Source organism: Ranitomeya imitator, chromosome 1, assembly GCF_032444005.1.
Source record: "Ranitomeya imitator isolate aRanImi1 chromosome 1, aRanImi1.pri, whole genome shotgun sequence".
Classification (NCBI taxonomy): domain Eukaryota; kingdom Metazoa; phylum Chordata; class Amphibia; order Anura; family Dendrobatidae; genus Ranitomeya; species Ranitomeya imitator.
Genome location: NC_091282.1, coordinates 290,510,265 through 290,524,318, shown reverse-complemented (window position 1 = coordinate 290,524,318; position 14,054 = coordinate 290,510,265). Strand labels below are relative to the sequence as shown.

The following is a 14,054-nucleotide window of genomic DNA, read 5'->3' as shown; positions in this document are numbered from 1 at the left end:
ACACAAGGTCCTCACTTTCTCTCTGTCCCTTTAAGTAGGACACTACCCGCATGGTAGGCAACTCAAGCCTTTTTACAGGTGTCTCTAGTTATGACTCCTTGCTCTATGTGCTGCTGTGCCTTCGGGTGTTAATGATGGACAGGCGACTTGAAATCTCCCGTCCGCCGGTTTCTGCTGCGGGGCATACAGTTACCCCCACAACCTCGGAATTAGGGGCCTCTGGTATTCTGTGCTTCAGCGTGGAGGGAGCTCAGTCACAGCTCCCCTCCTGCTCTTTCCTCTCCTTCGCTTCTTCTCCCCTATCAGTCTCCTACAGACTGCTGTGTTTCTCCCTCCTCTTTCCAGGAGCTGCAGAACCACTTGACTGCACGGCCCCAGCTTTCTACTCCTCACTCTCACAGACTCCTCTGACAGACTGACTCTAACTCCTCCTCCAGCCAGAATATATAGGGAAGTTCCCCTGAATCTGGGTCTCGAGCTCCCCCTTCTGGCCTGGAGTCAGAACAGTGTTGTATGTACTTGTTACCTGTTAAAGGGATCCTTCCTCGCTTCCAAGCATGGCATCACCCTCCCAGAGAGGAAACCAATGCCACTGTAACAACCGGTTACCTGGGGTGTTATACATGGCTGATTGCTGCCTTACCATGCTACAATTTGTACTGTGGGTGAATTGAGGCCACTTTCTTTCCTGATGCCTGTCCATCATTTGATATGTTTTGGCAGCTTTTGGGGCCGTTTGAAGGTGTTGTGCATGCATTTGTTTTTTCCTCCCATTGACTTGAATGGCGTTCGGCTATGTTCGGCGATTATTCAATGAATAAATTGGCAAATTGCAGATTCGGCGATCGTCATACGAACTGAACATTGAAATATTTGCTCATCTCTAGTTAGCATCTATTTACAGGACAGGTGATACCATTGAGATTGGTGGGAGTCCAACTACTAAGATATAAGCACTTTTGTCCTTGTCTGAACAGGGAGTAGTTGGCCTCTGTATCTGACTCAGTATTCATTCTCTGTGGGGCTGCCAGAAAAAGTCGGGCTCTGTACTCTGCTTTCTCTGGCAGCCTCTCTGGAGCCCCACCAAACTAGAAGTTATCACTTACCAAGCTAGTAGGTGATAACTTTTTGTAACCCGAATACCCCTTTAACTTGCCTGTGTGTTTCTGCCTGGCACTATGCTTTCCTTGTATAAAGAATACGTAAATTCACAGTTCACTTGCTAAGGAAGAAACTGTCTGTCATCACAGCTGTCTTGGCACATTCTTCCGTTGGGAAGCCAGCGGCATGAGCACACAGGCAGACGTCAGCATGGAAGATAGAACTAAAGCAATATCCCTTTGGGTCTATCACATCCATCTATCTTACGGAAAAGCGGATTTTCATTAAAACAGATCTGAACAGATGCTCTTATCAGGAAAAATGAAATTCAGACTGTCGCTGATCATCCATCAGCAGACATAAATATACATGAACATGGTGCATTCTGGCTTTCATTTTTGGTTTACTTCATTTTATTTAACTTATTTACACTTTGTTCTGTGTGGCGGGAGCATATTAGAGTCCCTGTGTAGGCTAATTTGACACATAAGCAGTATCTTACCTTCTATACTTAGTTAGGATTAGCACACTAGGGGCCAGATTAAGGGATTTTCACTGTAGTATTTTATTATCCTTTATTATTCCACATCTTTCTATACTTTGCTCATCTATTCACACATGCATAGCACATGCAAGCTATTAATGCAAGAACACTGATAGTTCTACAGCCTGGGCTCGTGATATGCATACTAAAGAGTCTTTATTCACTTCTTTCCTTCTACTTCCCATTAAATGCACTATTGACAATCTCACTGGCTGGCCTACGAACACCAGTCTTGCTCTATAGTAATCTTCCCATCAGTGTTGGCTGGAAGCAGATGTGAATTATGGTGATAGGTGGACAGATAAATGCAGAATATTACATAAATGATATAGCAGCTAGTACCAGGTGATAAGTGAGCAGGAACTGTCTGCATTACATAGCTCCTTGCGGACCGACTTGTAGTAATGTGAGGCCTGCTTATTGTTGCAGATGCTTGAGGCCCGTTGGGGGCGTCTGATGTGAATCTGAAAGAAGCACTGAAAAGCAAAACTGTGCCTCAAAAAAAGTTTAAAGAGACAACAATCTAACTTTCTTTACTGTCTATCATAACACAAAAGCTTCTCACTAAATTAGAATATCATCAAAAAGTTAATTTAGTTCAGTTCTTCAATAGAAAAAGTAAGACTCATATATTGTATAGAGTCATTACAGAATGATCTATTTCAAGTGTTTTATTACTGTTTATGCTGATGATTATGGCTTACAGCCGATGAAAACCCAAAAGTCATTATCTCAGTAAATTAGAATAATCGACAAAAACATCTGCAAAGGCTTCCTAAGTGTTTAAAAAGTTCCCTTAGTCTGTTTCAGTAGGCTCCACAATCATGGGGAAGACTGCTGACTTGACAAATGTCCAGAAGACAGTCATTGACACACTCATCAAGGAGGGTAAGCCACAAAAGGTCATTGTTGAAAAAAAGCTGCCTGCTCACAGAGTGCTGTATCCAAGCATATTAATGGAAAGTTGAGTGGAAGGAAAAAGTGTGGAAGAAAAAGGTGCACAAGCAACCGGGATAACTACAGCCTTGAAAGGATTGTTAAGAAAAGGCCATTCAAAAATTTGGGGGAGATTCACAAGAAGTGGACTGCTGCTGAAGTCATTGCTTCAAAAATCACCACACACAGACATATCCAGGACATGGACTACAAGTGTTCCATTCCTTGTGTCAAGCCACTCATGACCAATAGACAACACCAGAAGCATCTTACCTGGTCCAAGGAGAAAAAGAACTGGACTGTTGCTCAGTGGTCCAAGCTGTTGTTTTCAGATGAAAGTAAGTTTGGGATTTCATTTGGAAGTCAAGGTCCCAGAGTCTGGAGGAAGAGTGGAGAGGCACACAATCCAAGCTGCTTGAGGTCTAGTGTGAAGTTTCCACAATCAGTGATGGTTTGGGGAGCCATGTCATCTGCTGGTGTAGGTCCACTGTGTTTTATCAAGAGAAAAGTCAGTGCAGCCATCTACCAGGAAACTTTAGAGCACTTCATGCTTCCCTCTGCCGACAAGGTTTTTGGAGATGGGAATTTCATTCTCCAGCAGGACTTGGCACCTGTCCACACTAACAGAAGTACCAATACCTGGTTTAAAAACAACAGTATCACTGTGCTTGATTGGCCATCAAAGTTGCCTGACCTTAACCCCATATAGAGAATCTATGGGGTATTGTCAAAAGGAAGACAAGATACACCAGACCAAGCAATACATGATACTTGTGTGGTATTTCCTTATTAAGAAGTCACTGAGAATTTGAAACGCATTGAATAAACCACCATTCCTTTTATGAAACATCTTTGGATTTCTCATCTATCTGCAGCGTGGACAATTTCCACAAGAACCCTTTCATTCACCAAGAAGAAGAGGAGAGACACCAGATCCAACAATGCAGACGAGATTATTATTATTATTATTATTATTATTATTTATTGTTATAGCGCCATTTATTCCATGGCACTTTACATGTGAGGAGGGGTATACATAATGAAAACAAGTACAATAGTCTTAAACAATACAAGTCATAACTGGTACAGGAGGAATGAGGACCCTGCCCGCGAAGGCTCACAATCTACAAGGGATGGGTGAGAATACAGTAGGTGAGGGTAGAGATGGTCATGCAGCGGTTTGGTCGATCGGTGGTAGCTGCAGGTTGTAGGCTTGTCTGAAGAGGTGGGTCTTCAGATTCTTTTTGAAGGTTTCGATGGTAGGCGAGAGTCTGATGTGTTGTGGTAGAGGGTTCCAGAGTAGGGGGGATACGCGAGAGAAATCTTGTATACGATTGTGGGAAGAGGAGATAAGAGGGGAGTAGAGTAGGAGATCTTGTGAGGATCGGAGGTTGCGGGTAGGTAAGTACCGGGAGACGAGGTCACAGATGTATGGAGGAGACAGGTTGTGGATGGCTTTGTACGTCATGATGAAAGTTGTTAGCAAACTGGGCTTCCAAAATTCATGCAAAAAGACACGACCAAGTACTGAGTGCATTTGCTGAACATACATTTCAGTAGGCCAACATTTCAGATTTCAAAATAATTTTTCAAGCTGGTGATATAAAGTATTCTAATTTACTGAGATAATGACTTTTGGGTTTTCATTCGCTGTAAGAAATAATGATCAACATTAACAGAAATAAACACTCGAAATAGATCACTCTGTTTGTAATGACTCTATATAATATATGAGTTACACTTTTTGTCTCGAAGAACTGGAATAAATTAACTTTTTGTTGATATTAAAATTTTATGAGAAGCACCTGTATATACTATATGCAGGGAAATATGTTCGCTGGGTTTTGTTTTCACTTCTGTATCACTTTTTTTTGTAATAAGGTACATTAAACTCATTAAAAGTAAGACTTGTCCATTTTTAATCCTTACACTTCTCCAAAGGTACTTTTCTACCTGGTAAATAAAAAAAATTTGGTAAATGTAGTCTTTTCTATCCCATGGCTTTTATAGCACTATCATATTTCTCAGCACTGTACAAACTTCAATGGGTCTTACAATCTTGGGTCATTTTAAAATGTCACACCCCAAGTAGGGATTGCAGTGTCCAGACTACTTGCAGGTCTCCTGACCCAAACTCAACTAGGCATCCGTAAGGTTGTCACGCTCCAGTCAGGAGGCCTGCGGCTGGTCCTAATGTTGCAGTCCATAATCAGACAGAGAATGTCAAGAAGTGTGAAGCCGTCGTAATTTCTCATTCTCAGTCAAGCACATTTTGTCCAGTTTCAATGGAAACCTTTCCCTATGTTTTTGGAGGAACCTAGAGTACACGAGGGAACCCAGGGAACACAGGGAGAACAGAGATGCAGATGTTCCTTGTGAGTCAAATTCAAGACCTGTGCACACTGGATCTTGACGACTGCAGTATGATCTTATTATTTTCACCTTACGATAATAATTGGCAGTGACTAGCAGACGATCCACATTTCTGAAGGAACAACATACCCAGTAAGCCCAGCAGGTTTACATTAAAATGACCCTCTATCTTGGCACAAAAGTGTGATTATACATTTCCACGTATAGCAACCCTACCTGGTATCAGTGTTTTGGTTCTTCTGCACCTAGGATTGTCCCAGAGTAGAATAGGGAGTGGGGTGGTCCAAACCACACCGCCCCTGATGTTCCTGTGCTATTAAGGAGTGGTTTAGACTTACCATCCTCATGTATGCCAATACAGCTGGCATCTTGGATGCAGGCTGATGAGAATATACGGTAATTCTCAGTACAGGAGGTAAACGGTAGGTTGACAAGGTACGACAAATGTATAGTCACTTTTCAGTGCTAGGTTGGAGGGCCGCATTAATTGTCGAGGCAGGAAACTGACAAAACCGAGTTCTTGGGCAGAAGTTTACTATTGTGCTTGTAAATGGGCTCTGATATACAGTACATGCCGTTATACACCTGATCCTGTGAGAAGTCTGATTTTTAGCATGAGACATATTACCTAAAGTGTGAACGTAACGCCTGATAGAAATGTCTTGATATTGAATCCCTAATATCTAATGCAACCGCTTCCATCAAATAAAGCTGTGAAGTCTGGTGATTCCTATGACAATTGCATGTTATAGGAGCTTGTGAATGTGTCATGGTCTCCCCCATGTGAATGGCTGATGAGAGGCTAGATGTGAAATATCTATATGTCTCCAGATAGATTTTGTGATATCCCCTTACGGAATACCAGAGCTGAATCTTTCCATAAGCTCCAGCATGTATCCACCATTGGTAGAGAGCAGGGTTTACATACGTTCGCCTGTTACTGACGTAGACCTCCATCAGACTGAACTCTTTCGATAATTCGAGGTGTTTTCACTGGCATTTAGTGTAGCTTTGTTTGTATAATTGTAACAAAAATTTGTTTTGGCTTTTTTATTTACTATATAGAGTTAAAAAAGAAAAACCTGCAGGATGTGGTTTCATGAGGACCTGTCATCAAGGCAAAAGTGGCCAATCAGGTCTTATTTTATTCCTCCTGCTACATTGTGCAATTGTTATGGTCTTTATGAGGGAGCGTAACTCCCAGGATTCTTCGGGATGTATCTTTAAGCTGTTTTGTATAATTACCCTGTTAGCCATGCCCCCTTGTAAAGGCTATAAAAATTGGCACTAAATAAACAGGCCAATATCTCTAGAACTGTTTGGTTGATAAAAATAAAACTGGATAATCTGCGTAACTGTGAGAATATAATATGTTGACAAAGGGTGTAAAAAGGCCAGCAAAATAGAAAAATGGATGCATCTTCAAGAGGTCAAATGGGTATTCCTATCTCCCAGATCCTATCCCAATATGTAGTGGTGTAATAATAATAATATTCACAAATATCTCCTATTATAAATGTAGTATAGTTCCTCTCATTCATTTTGTCACCAACCCAATGTACAGGGCACTGCAATAGCTTAGGTATCCATGGTTACAACCATTAACACCTAACTGTCACTATATGAGTGGTCGTAACTCGTAATCATGAATACCTAAGCTCAGAGGCATAGCTAGGGTTTTGGTTCGGGGGGGGGGGGGGGGAGGGGGCGAAGCTTCTGAGTGGGCCCCTAACCAGGTAGCCTTGATAACAATGTGTCCCTATTACTGCACCTGATACCCCAATACTGAGCCGCTGCTGCCCTATGTGACCCTATTACTGCACCTGATACCCCGATACTGAGCCGCTGCTGCCGTATGTGACCTTATTACTGCACCTGCTGTGTGGTTCTTTGTGCCCTCTAAATTCTAAAGCACCCCTCTATAATATAGTAATGCCGGGTGCAAGTGCCCTAGAAAACAGTGCCCATATTTTGCCCCCTAGAAAGTAATAATGTCCTGTGTGTGCCCCTTTGATAGTCACAGACCAGTACCTGAGTTCCCCTATAACAATAAGTTCCAACTTTACATTTAATAATGTCCAGAGTCTCCCCCTGTGCAGCTCCCCTATACACATCATGATGTTCTATTATACACAGTATAATGCCCCCTCACTGTATAGTACCACCCACACAGTATACTGACCCCTTAGTAGCCTCCAAACTGTTTGATGGCTCCAACACTGTATAATGACCCCTTCACTGAAATCTGCACTGTATGATGGCCCCCATAGATAACCTCCATATAGTATAATGTGCCAGATAGTCCTCAATATAATACAAGGCAGCACCCCCATAGGCAGACCCTGTAGTATAAGACCGCACCCCCCCCCCAAAGGATAGGCAGATCCTGTAGTATAAGGCAGCACCCCACCCCATAGGCAGATCCTGTGTATAAGGCAGCCCCCCATAGGCAGATCCTACATACATAAGGCAGCACACCCCCATAAAAAACCACAATAAATACTCACCTCTCTTCCTCCCTGTTCCAGCAGCGCTCCCTGCTCCCGCTTATCTACTGACAGCGGGCGCAGGGCGGTGACATCATCGTGCCCGCTGTCAAATGATGTGGGGGATGATGGGAGAAGGAGTGCAGCGCTCCTTCCCTCATCACCGCGGTCAGCTGTATCAGCTAGATGCCGATACAGCTGACCTTGCGATGACGGCGGGGGGCCACTGCTGGCACCGGGCCCCCCGCCTGCTCAGGGGCCCCATAGCGGCAGAGTAGGGAGATTGATTCTCCCTGCCCTGTCGCAGAATGTAACTGTATAGTTACAGTAGCGTAGCTTCGGGTGGCCCCCTCAGAGCGCGGGGCCCGGGGCAATGGCCCCCTCTGCCCCCCGGTAGCTACGCTACTGCCTAAGCTAGTACAATGCCCTGCACATGGGGTAAACAACATAGTGTATCAGAAGGACTATCCTACATTTCTAATTGCCTGTATTTCCTAATATTATCAATATTATTACATCTACGACATATTAAGATAGAGTCTTGCAGATGGAAATACTTCTTTAATGACCGCTCAGTGGTTAGCACCGCAGTCTTGCAGAACTGGGGTCCTGGGTTTAAATTACACTAAGGCCGGGTTCACACTGCGTCTAGGCAGTCCGTTAGACGGACTACGTTACACCGTGGCATAAAAGCGGTGTAACATAGTCCGTTACGGCCGCCATTGACAGCAATGTCGGACACATCGCTAGCACACGCCCACAATGGGTGTGCGCTAGGGATGTGCCGTCATTGAGTGACGAACCCGGAGACGCGGGCTGCAGCGTTTCCGGGTCCGTCACTGCTAGCGCAGATAGAGCTAGCAGATGCTCTATCTGCGCTAGCGCCATGTAATGTCGCCACTTGCGCTAGCAGCAGCCCGTTAGCGTATGTGCTGAATGAGCTGCTGCTAGCGCAGTGTGAACCCGGCCTAAGGATAAGATCTGCAAGGAGTTTGTATGTTCTCCCCGTATTTGCGTGGGTTTCTTCCGGGTTCTCCGGTTTCCTCCCACACTCCAAAGACATCCTGATAGGGAATTTACATTGCGAGCCCCATCGGGGACAGCGATGATGTCTGAAAAGTGTCACACAATAAACGGTGCTATATAAGCAAAGCATAATAATGTCGCCTGACGTTACTGATCCCACCAATGGCACTGATAAGTACTGAGTGTACATGATCCATTTTTATCAGCTATAGAGAATAGTTTATTGCAGATCTTGTAGCATTAGACCAGTGACAACCACAATTGCAGGTGTAATAACTTCCAGTTCTGGTTGTCAGAGAATTTTAGAGCTGCATGGATTTTTATAGATTGACATTTTTGCATTTATTGTAAGTTATTGTGCTTGTATTCTTACTGAAAGGACATTGTGCAGAGGGAAGCCCCGGCTCGCACACACTGGCTGGGGAGGCTGTCAGGCTGCATTACGGTAGGAGTGGGGGCACAGCACAGGGCACATCTGCCGATGGGTGGGGAATGGGGCACAGGTCTGGGGCCTCTCCACTGGCTGATGTGATGCGATCTGATTGGAGACTGCAGCTCGCTGACTGCATAAAGTTCACAGCGCTGAGAGCCGAGCAGAGGACGAGAGGAGCTCCCGGCGAGGACAAGGTAGCTGCGTGTCTCCCCACACCTGCCTGCACCTCCCAGTGGGGGCCCAGGGTGCTCTGCATAGGGCAGGGGGGCATGGGACCCCCAATCTGCAGGGTGCTCTGCTCCTGGCATCCAGTGCCCGCTGTATTCGCACAGTAGTGCCAGCACTGTTTGTCTCCATGGTGGCAGTGCTTGGATTCTATTACTGCTACCATATGGTGGTAGAACAATGCTGCCTTTGTTGTGTTCAGCTATTTATTTTTCTTATGAATGCAGTAATAGTAGTGATTGTCATCTGCTCCTGCAGTCCTGGATAGTGATAGTAAACCATATTAAGGGCTACTGATTGCAAAGACTATTAATTCTATACCTAATGAAGTGTTCTGCAAGCTGTATACTCCATACATAGGGAGGCAAAGGAGGACTTCCCCCAGGGACCACCATCAAATGTTGCCCCACCTGAATTTACAGTAATGGTGTTGACCACCATATAGAAAAAAAAGTCAGAATTGCGCATACTTGAACCTTGGCCAGCATTTCTTATTTTACAAGCCTGATAGTAAGCAATGTGTGTTCTCCCTGCTTCCTAGATGCTTATCTACCTGGTTATCCTGCTGCTTTTCGGGTTGAAGGTTTTACTGTAAAGTGGAATTACACAGGATTACATTAGATAAAGATGTGTATTGTCCGCTCTGTAAATAAATTGGAATCAAAATCCAGGATACCAAAACTGTGTAAATGCAGTTTTATTACTGACGCGTTTCGAAGTTGACACACTTCTTCCTCGGGATATAATAATAATAATAATCTTTATTTTTATATAGCGCTAACATATTCCGCAGCGCTTTACAGTTTTGCAAACATTATCATCACTGTCCCCCGATGGGCTCGATAACCATATATCCCGCGGAAGAAACATGTCAACTTCGAAATGCGTCGATAATAAAACCACATACACAGTTTGTGTTTGTTGGATGTTAATATCAATTTATCGGCAATCCACGTTTTTTTCCTTTATCCATTGTACCGGTCGTATGACGTGTGGACCTGCCTCAGCTGTAATCCTATGCCTTCATACTGTTGTGCATGCACAACTTGATCAGGTTAGCATAACCCTTTTGATCTCTTAATTTATATCGGATGAGAGTCCCTTGCGCTGTTAGCTCTCCAGCTCCTGTAACATACAGGATTAAATTAGGCTTTTCTACAAGTAATAAAATGATTAAACATGAATAATAAATGCATAACTATTCTGTTTTGCAAGTAAAAATATGTGGATACCGCAGCTTAACCTTCTTCTATTCGGAAACATTCAAAAGTACACTATATGGACCCCTACACATTTCACCTGTAGGAGCTTTTAGGACATCCATGCTAAATCTATAGGTAGTAATATAGATTTTTTAATAGATTTTTACTTCTTTATAGATTTTTTTTTAGATATTTTTACCTCTTTTGCAGCTATTACTCTTCTGGGAAGGCTTTTTATAACATTTTGGAGTGTGTCTGTGGAAAGTTTTGCCCATTAATGTAGAAGAGCAATTGTGAGGTCAGACTTTCTTGGAGGAGAGCACTTGGCTCCCATTTTCCATTTTCGTTTCTCCTGTAGGTGTTGGAAGGCGTTGACATCATGGCTGTGTGCGGCATGTCAGATTCAGCCACAACAAACTCACCCAACAATGCCTTTATTGACCTTGTTTGGTGCACGGTCAGAAAAGTGCCTTCCCCAAACTGTTCCCCACAAAGTTGGAGGGTACAGTTGTCCAAAATGTCATGGTATGCTAAAGCATTAACGACGTAATCTTGATTGGCTTACACTCGCATCCGTAGGTCAGCTGCTGAAATCATGTCTACAGATGTCTGGCAGCTTGTGGGCTTCCTAGTGAATAGGACAGGTGTGTGACTTCTGCGACTCGCTCATGCTAGCTGGCACATATCCAAGGTTATTACAGTTCTGTCCCTGCTCCCCTCCTGACGTGTAAGTAAGCTGATCCGAAATACATTTTTAAGATTTTCTTTCACTGGAACCAGGGGGCCTAGGCCAACCCCTTAAAATATCCCCGTAGCATTATTGCTCCTACAGCAATCTTTACAGTTGGCACAATTCAATCAGGCAGGTGACATTCTCCTGAGATTCACCAAACTCTGATTTGTCGATCAGACAGAGAAGTGGGATTTCTCACTCCACTGCTCCAGAGTCCAGTCCTCTATACCACTCCATCCGAAGCTTGTCATTGTAATTCGTGATGTTTAGGCTTGAACAGGTTAGCGCTGATAAAAATGCAGAGGAGGTTTGGAGTTCTGCAGTTGAGTTAGGCTACGTTCACATTTGCGTTCTGCCAGGCTGCGTCGGGCGCAGCCGCGGCGACGCATGCGCCATGCGCCCCTATATTTAACATGGGGGCGCATGGCATGGTGATGCATGCATCTTTTTTGCCGCAAGCGTTAGGGCGCAGAGGACGCAGCAAGATGCATTTTTTTGCGTCCAAAATCCGGCAAAAAAAGGACGCATGCGTCGCAAAACTATGCGTTTTGCATGCGTTCTTGTTTGCGTTGTGCGTTGCATCGCCGACGCAGCCCCGCACAACGCAAATGTGAACGTAGCCTTAGCACATTGGCAGCATTTGTGCACTCTGCACCTGAGCACTCGGGGGACTTCACTCTGTAAGTTTACATGGTCTGTCACTTAGTGGCTGCATTTCTGTGGTTTCTAAACTTTTACACTTTTCAATAATACCACTCACAGTTGAATATTTAGGAGTTACATGTCAAAAACCGACATGAAAAACACCTAGCTCTTTTTTGAGCTAGGAGTATATCGCCAGAATATATTCAAATACATTTTATTACCTAAATACCGTACATAAAAGAAAAATGACAGACAAATATACATTTAAAAGGGGTATATTAAAACAGAGGTAAATCTGACCAGTGGTTTTGGTGTGCAAATAATAATAGATTAGTGTTTTTATTGTCAAAAAAAGGTCTCAATTATATTCAATCTGCATACAGGGAGTTAAAAACAATAGACTTCCATGTGCCTGAAATACATTATTTTCTCTCACACTTAGAAATATGTAAGGTGGAAGGGTTGCATAACAAAAATACATTATGAACAGCGTCGGACTGGAGTATCTTGGGCCCACCAGAGAAAAATCATTCTTGGGGCCCACCATGCAGTTTAAAAATACCACACAGGATAGATCCTATATACCACCCCACACAGGAGAGCTGACAGATCCTCTATATATTACACCACACAGGAGAGCTGACAGATCCTCTATATATTACACCACACAGGAGAGCTGACAGATCCTCTATATACTACACCACACAGGATAGATCCTATATACCACCCCACACAGGAGAGCTGACAGATCCTCTATATATTACACCACACAGGAGAGCTGACAGATCCTCTATATATTACACCACACAGGAGAGCTGACAGATCCTCTATATACTACACCACACAGGAGAGCCGACAGATCCTCTATATACTACACCACACAGGAGAGCTGACAGATCCTCTATATATTACACCACACGGGAGAGCCGACAGATCCTCTATATACTACACCACACGGGAGAGCTGGCAGATCCTCTATATACTACACCACCCAGGAGAGCTGACAGATCCTCTATATACTACACCACACGGGAGAGCTGACAGATCCTCTATATACTACACCACACGGGAGAGCTGACAGATCCTCTATATACTACACCACACAGGAGAGCTGACAGATCCTCTATATACTACACCACACAGGAGAGCTGACAGATCCTCTATATACTACACCACACACGAGAGCTGACAGATCCTCTATATTCTACACCACACGGGAGAGCTGACAGATCCTCTATATACTACACCACACGGGAGAGCCGACAGATCCTCTATATACTACACCACACGGGAGAGCTGGCAGATCCTCTATATACTACACCACCCAGGAGAGCTGACAGATCCTCTATATACTACACCACACAGGAGAGCCGACAGATCCTCTATATACTACACCACACGGGAGAGCTGACAGATCCTCTATATACTACACCACACGGGAGAGCTGGCAGATCCTCTATATACTACACCACACGGGAGAGCTGACAGATCCTCTATATACTACACCACACGGGAGAGCTGACAGATCCTCTATATACTACACCACACGGGAGAGCTGACAGATCCTCTATATACTACACCACACGGGAGAGCTGACAGATCCTCTATATACTACACCACACGGGAGAGCTGACAGATCCTCTATATACTACACCACACAGGAGAGCTGACAGATCCTCTATATACTACACCACACAGGAGAGCTGACAGATCCTCTATATACTACACCACACAGGAGAGCTGACAGATCCTCTATATATTACACCACACAGGAGAGCTGACAGATCCTCTATATACTACACCACACAGGAGAGCTGACAGATCCTCTATATACTACACCACACAGGAGAGCTGACAGATCCTTTATATACTACACCGCACAGGAGAGCTGACAGATCCTCTATATACTACACCGCACAGGAGAGCTGACAGATCCTCTATATACTACACCGCACAGGAGAGCTGACAGATCCTCTATATACTACACCACACAGGAGAGCTGACAGATCCTCTATATACTACACCACACAGGAGAGCTGACAGATCCTCTATATACTACACCACACGGGAGAGCTGACAGATCCTCTATATACTACACCACACGGGAGAGCTGACAGATCCTCTGTATACTACACCACACGGGAGAGCTGACAGATCCTCTATATACTGCACCACACAGGAGAGCTGACAAATCCTCTATATACTGCACCACACAGGAGAGCTAACAGATACTCTATATACTACACCACACGGGAGAGCTGACAGATCCTCTATATACTGCACCACACAGGAGAGCTAACAGATACTCTATATACTACACCACACGGGAGAGCTGACAGATCCTCTATAT

General features: G+C 44.2%; 1 protein-coding gene across 1 annotated transcript in view; it reads left to right on the top strand.

Annotated features, from left to right (window-relative positions):
- Positions 1–8,851: 8,851 nt before the first annotated feature.
- Positions 8,852–14,054, top strand: part of LOC138669685 (catechol O-methyltransferase-like) — a 66,217-nt gene continuing 61,014 nt past the window's right edge. The window contains exon 1 of the mRNA XM_069756366.1: positions 8,852–9,093. Within this exon, the coding sequence (XP_069612467.1) occupies positions 8,959–9,093 (135 nt within the window). The 5' untranslated portion in view covers positions 8,852–8,958. The remainder of the gene's footprint in view (positions 9,094–14,054) is intronic.